General features: G+C 43.7%; 2 protein-coding genes across 3 annotated transcripts in view; both read left to right on the top strand.

Moving 5' to 3' along the window:
- LOC106572678 (receptor tyrosine-protein kinase erbB-3) overlaps positions 1-3,515 on the top strand; it is a 39,532-nt gene extending 36,017 nt beyond the window's left edge. For both annotated transcript variants that reach the window (XM_045696302.1, XM_045696301.1), the window contains 3 exons: positions 753-818; positions 1,183-1,489; positions 1,635-3,515. In XM_045696302.1, the coding sequence (XP_045552258.1) occupies positions 753-818; positions 1,183-1,489; positions 1,635-2,788 (1,527 nt within the window). In that variant the 3' untranslated portion in view covers positions 2,789-3,515. The remainder of the gene's footprint in view (positions 1-752; positions 819-1,182; positions 1,490-1,634) is intronic.
- Positions 3,516-4,946: 1,431 nt separating this feature from the next.
- LOC106572679 (proliferation-associated protein 2G4) lies at positions 4,947-11,718 on the top strand. Its single transcript, XM_014147064.2, has 13 exons — positions 4,947-5,244; positions 6,284-6,412; positions 6,692-6,797; positions 7,013-7,082; positions 7,442-7,534; positions 7,816-7,879; positions 8,009-8,087; positions 8,270-8,348; positions 8,580-8,713; positions 8,979-9,073; positions 9,309-9,436; positions 9,877-9,930; positions 10,311-11,718. Exons 1-13 carry the CDS (start codon positions 5,157-5,159, stop codon positions 10,386-10,388), a joined length of 1,197 nt encoding a protein of 398 aa, XP_014002539.2. The 5' UTR covers positions 4,947-5,156; the 3' UTR covers positions 10,389-11,718.
- The last annotated feature ends 609 nt before the right edge of the window (positions 11,719-12,327 follow it).

Here is a 12,327-nt window from a genome sequence, read left to right as displayed (position 1 = left end):
GGCGCTTTCACCAAATTGTGCCGGAAAACTGTTCATTACTCAGAGCTTCATTATCTGTTCACAACGCACATTAGTGACATCTGCTGGTCAACAATAAATAGCAGTGTGTGATTATCAGACGTTTTCTTTCTCCACTGTATCAAAACTCACAGTGGCGCAGCGGTAAGTTGTTGACTTTAGTAGCCTGTAATCAGTTTGAATACCAGGACCTCATCTTGCTTCCCTTTTTTGCCTTCAAGTTAAAAATGTTCTAAAACTGAATTCATTGCATTATTTAGGATGCTTAAGACAGAATCTTATACTATACTAAATAAAATACAATTATTTGAACAAAAGTACGAATCTTAGATGAAATGAAGCTTCCGACGTCATTGATCACGTGCTTCTGATGAAGTGATACAAGCTTCAGCACACTGCTTCGAAAAAAACTTCTTAGCGATTTTGATGTATGCCTCGGAGCTCCGGTATCTTGAACTTGAGGATACAGCCTTCCCTGTAGCTCTTTTGGTAGAGCATGGTGTTTGCAACGCCAGGGTTGTGGGTTCGATTCCCATGGGGGGCCAGCACAGAAGGAAAAAAAATGAGTGAAATGTATGCATTCACTACTGTAAGTCGCTCTGGATAAGAGCATCTGCTAAATGACTAAAATGTAAATGTATCAAACGTAAAAAACACTATGAGTTACACACTCAAATATCAAGTTAAAAAAGGTCAGTGTGAACTTTAACCTCTCTCTCTCTTTGACCTCTCAGCGTGCCAGTGCCACCGTTCAGGCCGGACCAGTAGAGTACCTTCCCATGACCCCCAGCTCTGGAGAGGTCAGACACCACAACACATCACACATTACAGATAAGGAGATCTTGATATCAGGGCCATCATTTCCCACTGCGAATAGCCAGAAACAACTGGCACTAACATTTAACTGAGAGCAATAAGTATTAGGACTCCACTTTGCCAAATGGCTTCACTTAAATCCCTATTATGACTAAACATTGCCAAGAGGAAATAACTGTTTCAGGAAACTCAGACACATAAATATGTTGTATCGAATTCAAGTGTCATCCCGATTCCACTGGTTCCATTTCGTGATGATGAAGATGGGGATGATGGTCTATGAATGACCATTTTTCACTTCTAACATTCTTGAAACTCAAAGGTCTTTTCACTGTATCCTTCCTTCAGTTGTTCTCCCAGCAGTCTCGTCTGAACTCAGCGAGGACACTGTCACAGGGGTTAGAGGGAAGAGGGAGTGGCCTGGACGTTGAGCTGACCGAGGGAGTGTCACTGAGCGGCAGCTTGCGCAGGCAGCAGTCCAGAGCTGGCAGGGACAGTAGCAGTAGTACCCACCACACCTCCACCACCATGGTGCATAGGAGCCAATCTGCAGTCTCAGAGTCACACTCCAACAGGCCTGAGCAAGAGGAGGAGGAGGAGGAGGAAGATCACTATGGATACGTGCTGCCTGGAGTGTCTAACACTCCAGAGAGAGGTGAGAGGGAGAGGTGACCCCTGGATGTGCAGGCAACACACCACATGAATGTGATCAGTGTTTTCTTTTTTTTTCATCTGTGTTGATGGAGTGATACAATTCTTAGTTATATTCTCTAATATAGCTTTCCTCCTTTATGTGGCAGATTGTCTGCTGTCTCGCCCAGCCTCCAGAAACTCTCGCCCAAGTGGAACATCTCTCAGGGGCTCTAGGAGCTCCAAAAATGTGCTGTCACCGTTAGCAACTGCCCCGGACCCCACAGCGGACTATGAACTGATGACCAAACTGCCAGCCCATTTGCCCCACTCCCCCAGAGCCACCTCTGTACAGATAGAAGGGCCTTCATCAGTGGTATGGAGGAAACAGTCCTCAACTCTGCCCTCCCCAACCTACAATACAGCACCCTCACCACTAGAGGGCGACAACACAGTGCATGGGGCCTCACAGGAGTCATCGTCAGGCACTGCAGCCACTCCTGGGGGAAGCCAGGGTTCAACAGAGGCCTCTGATAGTGCTGTGGCTAGAGTAGCAGAGGGAGACATGCTGCAGCCGCTGGTTGACAGGCCTTACAGTGGATCTGTTGTGTCTGACAGTGGAGGGGTGACTCAGGGGAGGCCAGAGCAAGCAGCTGTAGTGGAGTATGAATACATGGATATCCGGAGCACCACAAACACCACAGACATAGAAAGACCGATCTGGGAGAGGCGTGAGAGTCGAGCAGCTGACTTGAGGAGGACAGAGGCAGAAGAACGAGAGAGAGAAGAAGAAGGAAAGAGTCAGGAGGTAGAGGAGGAGAAAGGAAAGGAAGACGAGGAAGGGGAGGAAGTTTACCAGTACACTAACAAGCAGCCCAGACTCCTCAGAGAGAGCAGTAAAGTCTCGGGGCTCCTCCCCAAGCCCAGCCTCCTCCCCAAGCCAAGGCCCAAGCCCAGCCTCCTCCCCAAGCCAAGGCCCAAACCTAGCCTCAGCCCCAGCCCCAACCCCAGGCCAGATGGTTTCACAGCAGTGGTAGACAGCCAGGTGGAGGTATATGAGGAGATGCATGCCTTTGGAGGGGGCTCCCAGCGAGGGGACCACCAGGAGGCAGAGTACCAGAACCTCCCAGTCCCAGGGACGGGGAGGGCCACCACGGCTGAGGAGGGGGGTGCGTGTAGCAGGTGTGCCGGGCTGGGGGTGGGGGGGTACATCAAAGTATGCTCTGGTGTGGGAGTGGTAGAGCCGAGCAGCAACACATCGTTTGACAACCCTGACTACTGGCACAGCAGACTGTTCCTCAAGCCAGATGCTATGTGCACATAATGAGGTGGACTGAGAAAACAACCGTGAGCAAGCAAGCACAGCCAGAGGTGTTTTATAGAATCATGTAACAGGCTGTGGTGCAGCTCAACCAGTAATGTAACACTCTTTTAGTACTGTTGAATGTGTTGTTTATAATGTAGTGTATGTATTCTCAGTTGGTTTACACATCATCCATCCAAACATCATTGACCAAAAAAACATCTGCAAAATGTGCTATGTAGCATTAATGTTATCTATCAGTTTATAGTGACATCTCAGTCTAAGAAATATAACAGGCAGCTATATATTAAACAACAGCAAAGGATGGCCTAAGCTGTGAGCAAGAATCAATAAGTCAAAGGCAAACAGAATAGTGAGAAATAGATGCACATAGATCTTAATGTACAAAGATACACAAAGCATATAGAATGTACAAAGATACACAAAGCATATAGAATGTACAAAAATACACAAAGCATAGATACATAAAGTAGAAATAGGAGGCCAATGTACACACACTAATGGATCAAATTTGCACAGTGTTTGCACTTCAACTTGTTACACTTCCTGGTGAAGCTGAGTTTACCAACATAGATAGAACCTCAAGGTTCCCTGGGTGTGAGGTCTGCCATGTAATGTACATTTGTAGCTTATAGTTTCCTCTATGAAATGAAGTATTCTTGATGAACATGACTGTATGGATGAATTTCAGTCATGTATTGACTATGTTATTACAAGTGTGTGTGTGTATGTGTTTCAAGTTTTAATGTTGCATGCACAAGTACAGTGAAATGCCTTTCTTGCTCGCTCTAAATCCAAAATGCAGTAATCAATATCAATTTAGTACTAAAAATAACATAAGGTAGAACAAGAAAAATAAATAAATATGAAGAACACAAGAAGTAAGTAAGCTACAGTGCATTCAGAAAGTATTCAGACCCCTTGACTTTTTCCACATTTTGTTGCGTTACAGCCTTATTCTAAAATGGATGAAATAAAAAAATTCATCAATCTACACACAATACCCCATAATGACAAAGCAAAAACAGGTTTTAAAAAATGTTGGCAAATGTATTAAATATAAAAAACAGAAATACCTTATTTACACAAGTATTCAGACCCTTTGCTAGGAGACTCGAAATTGAGCTCAGGTGCATCCTGTTTCCATTGATCGTCCTTGATGTTTCTACAACTGGATTGGAGTTCACCTGTGGTAAATTTAATTGATTGGACATGATTTCGAAAGGCACACACCTGTCTATATAAGGTCCCACAGTTGACAGTGCATGTTGGATCAAAAACCAAGCCATGAGATTGAAGGAATTGTTTGTAGTGTGCCGAGACAGGATTGTGTCGAGGCACCAAAACATTTTCTGCAGAATTGAAGGTCCCCGCTGCAAGGACACAGTGGCCTCCGTCATTCTTAAATGGAAGAAGTTTGGAACCACCAAGATCCTTCCTAGAGCTATCTGCCCCCTATCTGCCGGGGAGAGGGGCCTTGGTCAGGGCGGTTGTAATTGAGGCTGTAATCGCTGCCAAAGGAGCTTCAACAAAGTACTGAGTAAAGGGTCTGAATACTTATGTAAATGCGATATTTACTTTGTTTCTTTTTTATCTACAAACCTGTTTATGCCTTGTCATTATGGAGTATTGTGTGTATATTGAGGGGGAAAAAACAATTTAATACATTTTAGAATAAGGCTGTAACGTAACAAATTTGGTAAAAGTCAAGGGCTCTGAATTCTTTCTCAATGTACTGTATATACAGGGTCAGTTCCAATACCATGTTTACAATGTGCAGGGATACTGGAGTGATACTGGAGTGATAGAGGGAGATATGTATAGGGGTGATAAACAGGTGTGTGGGTGAGACACAAGCAAGTCAAGAGATATGTATACACTATTCTTAATTAGTCATAATAGCTATGTAGATATGCAGATAATGATGCCAGGCCAAAATCTAATGACTACTGAAGAATGTCTAATTTACTGATAAAAAGGTTTATCGGTCAGTGCCATAGATATTAATGGTGAATGGAAACACTAGGATTTAGACCGCCAGCTAACTAACTGTAAATTGGCATGGTTGCGTCAATGGCAGGAGGGAAAATGTTGTTTAGTATAAGTGGATTGAATACATCTCTTTGCTTAGATTTACTTCCTGAAGTGTTTCCATTCCACTTTAAAACCAAGGATCAGTGCAGTGACGCGCTGATTAAATGTGGCGTTCAGCGTGCACTCTCTGCGTGGGACGTAGGAAGCGGGATCTCCAGCGAGTTGGGCCTGTGTAAGATCTGCGGAGGAGGAGAGAGCACTGCAGCGTGGTCGAGTCTCTAGCTGACACCCGGGAAAAAAGTTACTTTGAGTGCGAAAGAGCCACCGAAAAAAAATGTCTGGAGACGACGAGCCACAAGAGCAGACCATCGCGGACGACTTGGTCGTTACCAAGTACAAGATGGGGGCCGAGATTGCCAACCGTAAGTGAATATGAACATATTTTTAATAGAATATTGACGAGTTTAGACGTGACAGTCTGCTGGCTAATGTGCTAACGCTAGCTCAGCTATCACAATGAAGCCATGTGCTGTGTTAGCAACTAACGATACATTAATGACTGTCTCCTCGGGGCTAGCGTTTGGCTTGTGTAGCCGTCTTAAGCAATAGTTTCGTAGATGTATCGTAGCATGAGTTAACATATTTTTGCTAACTAATTCTAAAACTAGTCCATGCACACACTTATGTAGCTAACTGCTACCTAAATGCTACGTTAGCTAGCTCACTAGCTAGCTAAGGTTATATGCACTGCCTGGAAAGTTGTCACTGGTAAACTTAACTGATTAGCAAACTACCTTCTGAATAAATTGGCTATGATCCCGTTACATTTAATTAACAACTATTTTCTACGGTTAGTTAACTAGTTAGTTACCAACGATTCATTTTAACTCATGTTTGCCAACTTACTATTTAAAACAGGTCGTCATCACCGCTCATCTCTTAACGTATTCGCGCATGTCAATGATCTTGAACCCGAAACAAGTGAACTGTGTTCTCAGTGAAGCCATGGATGGTCACTCATTGTATAGGCATAAGGGCCATCAGCGTCTGTCAGTTTAGTGACAATGTATTGCCTCAGACATGCAACGCAGTACCACACACAGCTATAGCCAGCATCTATGCTATACTCCCTATGCGTCCAGATATAGCTACTATATATATTCTGTGTGCATATATTATACTTACTCTCTGTGTATCAAAATTGAAGACCTGCCTGGAGTGTATGTTCATGAGAATTTATGTAAATCCTGATGATCCCACGTAATGGTCCTGGGAAGGGATTTAATGAACTTCTCTTCGATAACAATTCCATTTGCCCATTTAGCAGACGCTCTGAACCAAAGGGACCTAAAACTAGTAAAAGCTTTTGAGTGAGAAGTCACCTCCCCTGGTCCTAATACCTGAAGCTTACCAACCTAACCTCTTGTTCTGTCCTCCTGTGTGTCTTCCTGTCTACTCCAGAGGCCCTGAAGGCTGTGGTGGAGGCTGCCAAGGCTGGGGTGACCGTGGTCAGCCTCTGTGAGACGGGAGACGCTTTCATCATGGCAGAAACTGGAAAGGTCTTCAGGAAGGAGAAGGATCTGAAGAAAGGTATGGGCCTCATCTCATTGGTTAAGTCAATGAGTTGCATTGACATGAGTCATGAGTGAAGTAGCTGTTAGAGTTTTGTGGTTTTTTTAATTGCAGAAAAGTTGAGTTTGGGTGAATCACGTCTTTTCCTCGTTTACTCATAACCTCTCCTTGCATCTTCAAAACAGAGGGAAGCGAGGAGAGCGGACACAAGGAATCAAAACACTTAGTATTCTTTGTTGTGCAGAAAGTTACTTAGTTTATTAATGTAAATAAAGGTCTACTTATTGCCTCCCTCAGGCATTGCGTTCCCAACCAGCGTATCAGTCAACAACTGCGTGTGCCACTTCTCTCCCCTGAAGAGTGACCCTGAGATCACACTGAAGGACGGGGACCTCATCAAAATGTAGGAACAACATATCTGTCTGCAACTTTTATGGCCGACTGTCTCATGGGCAACTGTTATTCTTTGAATCTTTACCTTCTCTGTATGGGACCTGCATGGCTGTCCCTGTTCAACTGTTGGGGGACTACCCTTCCCATGTCAGTGCATGGGCCAGTCTGATGGTCTTGAGTCTCTGCCTATCCTTCATGTGCTGCTTGTTGTTTTTGCCTGTGCAGTGACCTGGGGGTGCACGTCGATGGCTTCATCTCAAACCTGGCTCACAGCTTTGTGGTGGGAGTGACCAAGGTAGTAGCACTTGGTTGTTTGCAGTGACCGCGTCGGGATCATTAGCAAGAGTGCATATGTTGATATGTTCTGTCATACAGAATGCCAGCATACAGATACATTAACGGATGTACAGCACATCAAACGTTACATGCATAGTGCAACCGTCACGTAATGTTAGACACACTAAGGATTCAGGTAGACAGCCATCTAGTACAGGAAAGTCCAACACGTAATGTTAGACACACTAAGGATTCAGGTAGACAGCCATCTAGTACAGGAAAGTCCAACACGTGCGTAATGTTGACTGTTTTTTGTATTTTTCTATAATCATTTGCTATGTTATTTCACCTTCTCATCCTCTGTTTTGGCTCCATCAGGATGCTCCGTTGACAGGACGTAAGGCTGACGTTATTAAAGCAGCACACCTGTGTGCCGAGGCTGCCCTCAGACTGGTCAAGCCTGGAAACCAGGTGAAGTGATTAGCTAGCGCTTTACTGAGTGGGCAGTTGGGGACTAGCCTAGTACCAGATCTGGTTGTGCTCTAAAGCCAACTCCCATGGTGCAGTTGGCTATACAGCACAAACTGAGCGGGGACCAGGCTTATTAGGGATGCAGTGACAAGTGTGTAAACAATTCTTTTTTTTTTTAAAGAAGCTTGACTAACAAATATATTTGGTATTGTAATGGTACAGTATTTCCATCAGTGGAATTATAGCAATTTAGGTTGAATGTCTCTCTCTCTCTCATTCAGAACTCACAGGTCACAGAAGCCTGGAACAAGATTGCCAAGTCATTCAAATGCTCAGCCATAGAGGGTGAGTCCCTCCTTTTCATTTACTAGTTGGTGCCACATTGATACACGATACAGTCAACCCCTTATGTCTTGTACTGGTAACTTGCCAAATCACATACCTTTACTTTCTGTCATATTACACTCTCCTCAGGCATGCTGTCCCATCAGTTGAAGCAGCATGTTATTGACGGAGAGAAAACCATCATTCAGAACCCCACGGACCTGCAGAGGTGACATTTAATATTAGTCCGACATCTGGCTTGTTTTGGTATTATTGTAAGATGCATATGTTGTTTCTCGTCTTTGTCGTATGTGTCTGGGGCACCGCTGTAGCACTAATGGTAATTGCTCTTAGGGGACAAAGTGTTGTTGAATTATTCATGGCCTTGTCTCGCTCTCTGGTGTTGTGTAGGAAGGACCACGAGAAGGCAGAGTTTGAGGTACACGAGGTGTATGCTGTGGATGTGCTCATCAGCACAGGAGAAGGCAAGGTGAGGGACAAACATTCACTCAACATTCCAGTCGCGTGAGGCTCACACCCCTTGCTGGGTTGTACTAGAATCTATTAAGTTCACACATTCAGGAACAGCGAAACAGTGAGGGGACATTATCTTTTTTTCTATGCATTGAATTACTCTATTGTGCATCTCCTGTCATCACTTTGTATGTGCTGTAAACCCCCTTCCATTAATTCCTCTAACTTCCCATGTCTTCTACTCCAGGCGAAGGATGCAGGCCAGAGGACCACCATTTACAAGAGGGACCCAGACAAGCAGTACGGCCTGAAGATGAAGACATCCAGGAGTTTCTTTAGTGAGGTGGAGAGACGCTTCGATGCCATGCCTTTCACTCTCAGGTAGCACGTCTACCGCAGGGAGAGGAATTTTACCTAAAACTAATATACTTTTACCCAGAACACCTTCAATGACAGTTGTGAAAGAGGGTATTCAAATTCATCAATTGAATAAGGCACATATCATTTTCCCCTGATTAGACTATTTGATCCAATAGACTGAACACTTTGTTTTTGTTTCCTCAGTTTTAATGCCTGTTAGATATATAATGATGTTTTGGATCTCTCTTTTATATTCTCCCTCGATCTCTCGTTCTGTCTCTCTCAGGGCGTTTGAGGATGAGGGCAAGGCCAGGCTTGGTGTGGTAGAGTGTGCCAAACATGAACTCCTGCAGCCCTTCAACGTTCTGCACGAGAAAGAAGGTTAGTTGGTAGATCTAACCAGACAGAGGCTATGCATTTATGCTAAAGTACTGCACATTACTTTTTGTGAAATTGTGTCAGATAATCCTGTAAGGGATGTGAAGGTGGCTTGACATGCAAATGAAATATTTCTTCATTGATTCAGTTCACCACTTGACCGGTACACTACAAAATGAAAGTGGCATAACCAAGTTGTTATAAGCCTAAGTTTAATGGATCTTTTCTGTGAGTCTAGGGGAGTTTGTGGCCCAGTTCAAGTTCACTGTTCTGCTGATGGCCAACGGCCCCCTACGCATCACCACAGGGCTGTATGAGCAGGAGCTGTACCAGTCTGAACACCAAGTAGAGGATGCAGATCTCAAGGTAAAGCAAGACCGATGGGCTACTGCTTCCTGTGGAGCTACACTAGGACTTTGGGAAAACCCTTGGTTTTCATCTGCCACACTGGACCTGTAACTTGTTGCCAATGTGAGCAGAGCGCGAACCACTTCATCAAGTGTTCTTGGGTGTGTGCTGCGTGTCGTATTCATAAAGATAGTGCTGCTTGCACTCTGGTTTCATAGAAGTTAATGGGAGCACCTCACGCTTGGCACAAGTTCCATGACTGTTATACCCCTGACTTGCCTAGTTAAATAAAGGTTACATTTAAATATACACCTACCTGTTCCCTACTTGTACACTGGAGGGAGGGATGAGGATAAATCATTACTGTGGTGTGGTTGGCTTTATTGGCTTTTCTAAAGTCGCTATGTACTAAGCTGACATGGTTGATTTGTGTTCTCAAAAACCAACCTTTTTTTCAGGCCTTGCTCCAAAGCTCAGCGAGCCGCAAGACGCAGAAGAAGAAGAAAAAGAAGGTAGGGTAACCGAAAGGTCGCTAGTTCGAATCCCCGAGCCGACATGGTAGAAAAATCTGCCTTTTGAGCAAGGCAGTTAACCCCAAACAACTGCTCCCATGCGACTATGACATGGATGTTAAGGCAGCCCCCCGCACCTCTGACTCAGAGGGGTGGGGTTAAATGCGGAAGACTCATTTCGGTTGAATGCATTCAGTTGTACAACTGACTAGGTTATCCCCTACTATTTAATGTAAATATTTCCAGGTCTCCCTTGGGAAAGAGGTCTTTTCACCTCAGTGGGATTTCCTTGTTTAATACATAAATGTTAATGTGACTGTGAAGACACGTTCTGTCAGTTTTGCCTCAATCTCTCCACACTTTCCCCCCCTTGTGACAAGGCTTCAAAGACTGTGGAAACCGAAACGGCACCAGGACAGCCAGCGCCGGAGGTTAAAGAGACCGTCGCTGCAGAATAAGACCTTCCACCCCCTAACCCAGTCTGTCTCCCAATAATACTGAGACTTTTGACAACTGACCAACCCACAGAACAGATGTCAAGACCTTCCATCATGTGTTCCTGTCCTGAGACGCCCGCCTCACAGCTCAGCCTTGTGATGGAAACCTCCTCCTCCAAATGTTAACTGATGTTAGACTGTACTGGGGATGGTGCTGCTCACTGCTAAATTCAAATTCTGTCACATCCCATTTCAATCTCACTGTCCTTGAGACAGCAGGGTTCTCCCTATGATAGTAACCACTAAGTGACTCAGAAGGGCTATTGAGTAGAACAAGGGCATTTTCCTGAGTAGACTCTGTGGGAGACAAGTTTATACCATCCAGTCATTGAGCCTTGGTACTGTAATGAAATTCAGCAGTGAATAATGAAATGATATATGAAAGCGAAGCAGGACAGTTGAGGGTGTGATACAATTGCACTGCGCCAATGATTTTTCTGAAGGAAAACCTTTGCGGTCATAACCATGCAGTTGTGTCTTTTAAATTCATGTGTTTATTTGGGAAGTAAATGTGTAATAACTTAACCCTCATCATTAAACCTATAAACATGACAGACCTTATAAACAGCCATGCTAGCAAATGGCGGCTGACTACGTTGACTTGAATCTTTATGTACATGAGCAGATTCCCTGGGGTCATACCTAGCTGTTTCTCTTCTCAACTGCAACTAACTGCTTAACGTCAGTTTCCATGGAGATATCCCCTAACAGGACGACATTAAATAGATTTTTAGAACAGGGAATTGGATAAGGGTCTGTATGCACCACGCAAGGAAGGGGGAAAAAAACATTCTCTGTTAAGCCCAGTTATGAAAGGTTTAAATATAACCATTAAATGATTTACGGATATGACCATATCAGTTAATACACTGGTACTGCCACGGCTCTCAATGAGTTACACCTATATTAGTCACTGTTTACATCTGTTTCCGTAGCTGTTTAATATGATACTTTATTGTAAAATAAGTTTGAGGCTATTTTTGAATCATCTAGATTAGAAACATTGCCAAGGTGGCATCAAATAACTCCATTATTGAATTTGGGTATGAGGCAACTGACCAAAGGACTAGCCAACTGCTGCACCACTGCTTCCTGTGGGGGTTTCTTTCTGAATAGGACAGAGGGAGAGATCATTGTGGAAATGTTTCTGACTAGGTTGATTATTTTAAGTTTGTTCTCATGAAGGAAATGTATCCTCTCTTGTATTGTAAATGTGTATGGATAGAATTCTACAAAAGTTCCTATTTAGGAAGTAATAGAGGTACTCCCAATAAAATGTGGTATTTTGGAAGGCCTTTGAAATTGTCATTAGCAAAGCATGTCAGAATTACAACCCATTTCAACAATTTTTTAACATTTTATTTGCATACTTGACTGAAATGTAAATATCTTCATATAATAATTCTATGAGTAAGATCCATCGGTCATTCCACTACAATCAGCTAACGTGCTGACCACACCGCTCCTGTCGCGTGCGCTGCCAAATAAATGTACACATGCATGTTACTCGATTAGTGCACCAACACTGCTCAAGCGTTCTATTTTATGCTTGACATGCTGCAAATCATACCTCTCTCATTTCATTGGTTTTTAGGAGCATATAACCACATGGGTGGTTGAAAGATGAACTGAGGCCCACACTACAGTCGGTTGTGGTAATGCATCTTAAAGTTGGTTGCCAACTGCAACATAAAGTCCAAAGAAGAAGAATCCTGAAGTAGGAGAGGTTACTAGAAACAAACTCTGGTTACCCTGTTATCTGTGGATTCATTGTTGGAGTAGAAGACCTTGTGCATTTCAGTTCAAATAACAACCCAATGATTATATCCCAGGACAAATTAGCCAGCAATGTTAGAGAAACAAGTTGAGGGGAAAAGTAACTAAACAAAAATATATTTGC

This window comes from Salmo salar, chromosome ssa15, assembly GCF_905237065.1.
Source record: "Salmo salar chromosome ssa15, Ssal_v3.1, whole genome shotgun sequence".
Taxonomy (NCBI): domain Eukaryota; kingdom Metazoa; phylum Chordata; class Actinopteri; order Salmoniformes; family Salmonidae; genus Salmo; species Salmo salar.
This window is presented reverse-complemented; position numbering and strand designations above follow the sequence as displayed.